Source organism: Siphateles boraxobius, unplaced genomic scaffold (genome assembly GCF_051911475.1).
Source record: "Siphateles boraxobius isolate OS27281-9 unplaced genomic scaffold, OSU_SipBor_1 13, whole genome shotgun sequence".
In the NCBI taxonomy this organism is placed as follows: Eukaryota; Metazoa; Chordata; class Actinopteri; order Cypriniformes; family Leuciscidae; genus Siphateles; species Siphateles boraxobius.
In genome coordinates this window covers 64,194-70,000 of record NW_027508733.1, presented here as the reverse complement: position 1 = coordinate 70,000, position 5,807 = coordinate 64,194, and the positions used below count along the sequence as shown (strand labels likewise).

Genomic DNA, 5,807 nt, shown 5'->3' with positions numbered 1-5,807 from the left:
TTGCATTAACAATGGGAGCTTATTGTAAAGCGTTACTGCTTTTAGCATCGTGATGTTGTTTTCATGACAATTTAGCACCTTTTCCACCCAAATTCTCATTACTGTTAATACCCAGCAAGCACTTTTGTATAAAAGGCGTCTAATAGCCGTCCATCTAGGCTAAAGCAAGACAAAATTTGGGCTGTCAGTGAAAATTTAATAGACGTCTAAACCATCGCCCAAGAATAGACTAGTCATCAATTAGATAACAGAGAAATGCAATGAGTGAAGAAATTAATACAAAGACCTTGGAATCACTGTTGACTTTGCTTACATGGTGGAATATTATACATCTCGCAAGTTATTTTGGCAAAAACATGTAACCAAATTCAAGGTTATTTTGGCTAGAAGTGAGTTACTCCTAGCCGGACTATATCGGCTCTATAGTTAACCTAGACGGTGAAATGACGGCTATTGCATGCTGGGTATTAAAATGTAAAGTTTTTTTTTTCCATGATGAGAATTTTGGCAGTGATGGATGTGCTTAATTGTCCTTAATTCCTAAAAATAAGCTTTATTTCGGATTGAAATTTGACCCGGATGCGATTTCACGCACTCTTGTGCAGCGTTATTTAATGTTGCCTATGCAGACTTTGCGAATTGGCCGCCCAAAGCCCAGTCGCTTGTTTTCAGTAATCTGCTCGGCTCTAGTAATGGTTGGAATGCAATCTTTTGTTGACTTAACTTTACATGAAAAGGTTGTTTTTATTTTCTTATCATCTCTATATTAATAAAAATGAACCCCGTTGCAGAGTCGCCACCATGCCTCTCCTCACCACCCTCTGAGTCAGTCTACTAGTCCTCTTTCAGCATCATGTGACCAGCGTGCCCCAATCAGCTGGCTGGGTTGGTGTCACATGACCCAGGCGTGGCCAGTCATCAGGTCGCACCAGCCCATTGGTTCCTGAGCATGCCGTTGTCAGCTCCTCCTCCTCCAACCTTAACACCCAATCGGCAGCGGCCCACTTCACATTCCTGACCAATCAGCGTTTTACGTTCCCCAATGTCTACACTACCAACCACCAGCAACAGCCTTCGGCTAACCAATAAAAGCAGGAAAAATCCACTACATCCAGCCCCCATCCGCAAGCCAGCTAATCAGCTAGCAGCATCTGGCCTGCACTTTCCCGCCAATTCTGCTCCCCGGCCGCCACCCCTTCGCCTTTTCTAGCTTGTTGAAAACCGAAAGACTAGTAAGTTTTTCCTGCTTCATACAGTTTAATGCTGAATACAGATATAAGATGAGGAGAAATCTCCTGTTGAGAGTTGAAACACACAGGGTTGGTATCTTGACTCCGTTAAGATTAGGCAAAAACTGATGGGGAGCCCAAACGGAGGTTCAGGTTACTTAAGAAGCGTGGGCTTTGAGAGCTGCTCTTGCTTTCTTTCAGTGTCTTCATTCTGTTGGGGTTGTTTGCAGTGCGTTGAGTTTTTCTACTGTGTAGCTCTCTGTACTCGAGCGTAACGCTCTTAGCGAGCGCTCATGAGGCGAGATCTCCACTCCACCCCTGTATCAGGGCGGTGACGAGTGTGTGACTGTTAGCAGGCTGGAGTTTCAGGGCTTTTGAGGTGCCTTTGTGTGTCGATCGCCACCGCGTTTACTCGCTCTTCTCTTCTCTTCTTCAGATCGCCCAGGAGGAGGAGCTTCAGTCGCAGTCGTAGCAGGTAAGAGTTTGCGCAACTTTACGTGCAGGAAAACTGCGCGAGCACTTTATCAACGCGTTTCATTGAGATCCTGTTATAGTTTAATAATATTTTAAATCTATTTTCAATTAATGGTAACATTTTTTTTTTTCATTTTTAAATGCGTCTATTTTAGTTGTTTTAGTACATTGTTAACTCTCTGCTGCTCTTCACGTGGCGGTCAAAAATGACAGAATAAATTTTTTTTTCAATAAAAGTTTAATAGTATTTTGTATTGTATGGTTCTACATTATATGTATGCTGTATTTATAATCCATTTCTTCTCGTTTTGAGCTTGACCTGAAAATTTTCAACTTAAATGTCGTAAATCTTGATGCTTTAAGACATTTTCATCTTTTTTTAAAGATGACTCTTGGCAAATTATTGCTGAAGTGGAAAGTTTTAAAAAGTGAACTTAAATTTTTTTTTACAGAATTTTTCATGTATTATGAAAAATTAACAAACGTTATTTTCAATTTTTCTTTTCAAAAACACCTTTTACTCTAAACTGCAAGACAGTCAAAGCCATAAATCTGACAATGCTCTAAATTTGAGCTTGATATCTTCAGTGAGATTGATTGGCCGCTGTACCAAATGCTTCCACTAGAGGAAATTCGTTTCCCGTTCATTGCCAACGTGCTCAATTTTGACAGTGAGGAGCACAAGTGACTATTTTTTACATGACTATTTTCTCCTTTTCAAATCATGTCCATGATTTTTTTTTTTCGTGTTCACATAGCAAGTGCCAAAACCTTTACCAAGTTTCGAACCATTCCGATGAAGTATAAAATAGTGTAATTTTTGTTCAAAAATATACGGAGCACCAGAGGTAATTAAAATAAGCTGTTGCTTTGGCAACTAAAATAAGCTTTAATTTCTTTAACACAATTTTTTTCCCAAGTTACAAACATCTTTACAGTTTTAGTTGAGTATATTAACCCTGGTTCTGGACTTCGTCTAGATCTCTTTCCAGAGAGCGCAGGAGGGAGAGATCGCTGTCCCGCGACAGGAACCACAAGCCCTCGCGATCTTTCTCACGATCGAGGAGGTAAGAGTTTCACTACTTTACATCGTCCGGCCAGGATTGACGTCCAACACCGAGCTCACATCTCGGATTTTTTTCTCCGTTTACAGTCGTTCCAGATCTAATGACCGGAAATGAACCACGACACAGAGAAAACGTCGTGACGGGAAATCGTCGATCAAAAACTTTGAAAAGACTTTATTGCTCAGAGTCCCCCCCATTTGTTTTTTTATGAACATTATTTTAGCGGTTCTGTTTCCTTCTGTAGCTGCAGTTTTAATGCGACGGCATTCCATCTCACATTTTTAAGACTTATTTGTGTTTTTGCCGGTGAATGTGATTGGTCCTGCTGCGATGAGCTCATTTCCTGTCGCCTGAGCTCGACCGCTAGCGTTTTGCTTTGTTTGTGTGCGATCAGAGGGGGAAGATGTAACGACACTGTGTCGCCAGCAGGGGGTGGAATGAAGAACAGCTTTCATTCTCGTTTGTTTTTTTCCTTGTAGTGTTTGTACTGTTTATAATGTTGATTTGAATTAAAACTCATTACAAAAAATATCCTGTCTTTTGAATTTTTACAATGTTGTAAGTGTATTTATTTAAATAATTGGCCATTTTATAGTTGTCTGAATTTAAAGCCCCCCTTTAATCAATTTTGTCCCTTATCTCATCTTTGATTACTAAAAAGATTAATTCTTCATGCCTTAAAATATCTTGAATGTAACTCGACACTCTTGCCTCATTTAGTATGTGCGGTTCTATGAATATGCAAATGAGCCCCGCCTCCACTCACTCACTCAGAGATCCACTCGTTGACGATCACACGTTGATCTGATTGGTTACAAGGTAGTTTGTGACGTCAGAAACACCAGCGATTTCAAAGCGTGTTTTTGAGACTGTCTTTGGTTCACTGCAGTTTTAAGCAGAAAATACAATTTACACATGGTTTGTCTTAAAGCATATTAAAAACACCACATATAAATATTAAAAATTAAACTTTAAATCAAATGTTTATTTTTGAAGTTAATTTACTTAGATTTAGAATTACAAGAATTACAAATGAGGAACATTTCATGTAGGTTTAATCAAGATTTTGCATTAGCTTTCATTTACAGCATTTTTCTTTGCAAATTTTCTTTCCTTGTTTGTTCGTTAATGCTATAGTAATTAATGCTATAGTAATAGAATATTTTGCTAATGAATAACCTTATTGAAATTAAGTGTTGCCACAAAACTCTTTGCACCTCGTACATATAAGGGCGTGCTGCGAGTTTTTGTAGCCGTTTATAGTGTTAGCATTGTGAACATTTAATGTTTGTTTACAGTAGTGATGATTGACTGCTGAAAATCCTGGTTAAATATTTAACTATATTGACATCTGAACCTTGTTTGATGTTTTATTGTAAGTTATCTGGAGCTTTATTTCAAGATCTAATATGCCGGTTTTCAGTAAAATCTCTCGCATGAGGAACTTGACACGGGACAGTCAATATTAAAAGTAGAAAAATAATAAAGGGAGAAATGTTCTCAAATACTTAAATGTAATTAAAATATGTACAGATCATGTGAAGCAAGATGGTGTACCGGTATATGTGCAGTGTGTTGTAGAACCAGCAGAGGGTGACAACTTTAACTCTACATTAACTCTTTTATATGGTTTGCCTGGAGTTTTTAGATTGCTTTTTTGAAATCCAAAGTCTGTTTATTGTCAACTAGAGCCTCTATGATGGATATATATTTTATATATTTATATTCATTACAGCTGGGTAAGTTTCAAAACTGTTCAACAGCATCATTCTGGGTTATTTGAACTGGGACCTTCTGGGGGACACAAGAGAAATTTTAGCAAATAATATACAAATTTAAAATATTTGTTTAAAATTAATCAAATGATTAAATGAAACATACATAATTATAAAAATAAATACAATTTGTGTTAAATACATTTAGTAAAACTAATGATTTAATTGAAAATATATAAAACATAAGATTAAATGGTAATCAAATTGATTAAAAAACATTAAATTTGATTTAAATTTATAAATTACTAAAATACACCTTACAGTACAACGATGAGTAGAAAACTGCTATGGTGTAATGTAATAGAAACTAAATATACACATTTAAAATGTTACTTTTTCACAGTATTAATTGTCTTTATACATAAAAATATTAAAACGAATGTAAAAATTGCAGATGGGTTGTGGTTTGATGAGGTGTAGTAGTAAATAAAAATAAATCTGGCCGGATTAAATCCTTCATTCACGCTTCTGCTACATGACGTCACGATTCAGACCAAACAAATAGTCATAATCTTAGTTTTCATAAGATCACTGATCACAACTTAGATGACCTCTTACTTCAGGCTGGTGACTGACTGTCAAAGTCCTTAAAGTGTTAAAGTGTTTTGTAGCTGCTGACAGAGAATGAGTTATGATGGATTATCATTCATTCTACACAGACATTCGCTAGTTTACAGACCATTAACAGTTTTCTTTTTACACCATTTTAAATCACTTTTAGCAGTTCAATCAGTATTCTAATTGTTTGACAGATTAATTTCTAAAAGTACGAATATTCCACGTTTTTTCAATTAATACGAGCTCATAAGGCTGCATGTATGAAGCTTGAATTCAGTTATATTAAATTTATCACAGAGCGCGGAGACGTTATTTTAAAACGAAGGAATGAAAAGAAACTCACGGCTCCGTGACGTCACGTTCTGATGAGTCACGCGGCGGGTGACTCACTGATTTTTCCCGCGGCTGTCTCGCGCTGCAGAATGTTATAACCGTCATGTCTTGTCTGGCTCCCGCCAAACCGCAAACACTAATGAAGAGCGGCCATTAATTAAACTAAAGAATGGCTTTCCTGATGATTGTCGTGGGAAGGATGGACTTCATTACTCGGTCGGTCTCATTAGTGAACAAACTGTGACTGACTAACTGAATTTTTTTCCTGCTGTTGTGTTTATTGGCACTAAATTAGGGCAGTCATTGAATTCATTACTTTATTTTGGATTAAATATTGCTATGTTTTAAATGGAATAAAAGCATTTGGGAAA

The 5,807-nt window shown here is 37.0% G+C and overlaps 1 protein-coding gene across 2 annotated transcripts in view; it reads left to right on the top strand.

The window, feature by feature from the left end:
- Positions 1 to 5,807, top strand: part of srsf3b (serine and arginine rich splicing factor 3b) — an 8,308-nt gene extending 2,501 nt beyond the window's left edge. The window contains exons 4-7 of one of the 2 annotated variants that reach the window (XR_013203280.1): positions 1 to 1,232; positions 1,666 to 1,704; positions 2,684 to 2,770; positions 2,857 to 3,299. The exon at positions 1 to 1,232 is cut by the window's left edge and continues 409 nt beyond it. Coding sequence is in view for 1 of the 2 variants with exons in the window: in XM_077225797.1 (XP_077081912.1) it covers positions 1,666 to 1,704; positions 2,684 to 2,770; positions 2,857 to 2,884 (154 nt within the window). In the remaining variant the exon portion in view is untranslated. Of the gene's footprint in view, positions 1,233 to 1,665; positions 1,705 to 2,683; positions 2,771 to 2,856 lie in introns of both variants that reach the window. The other variant, XM_077225797.1, reaches the window with a different exon arrangement.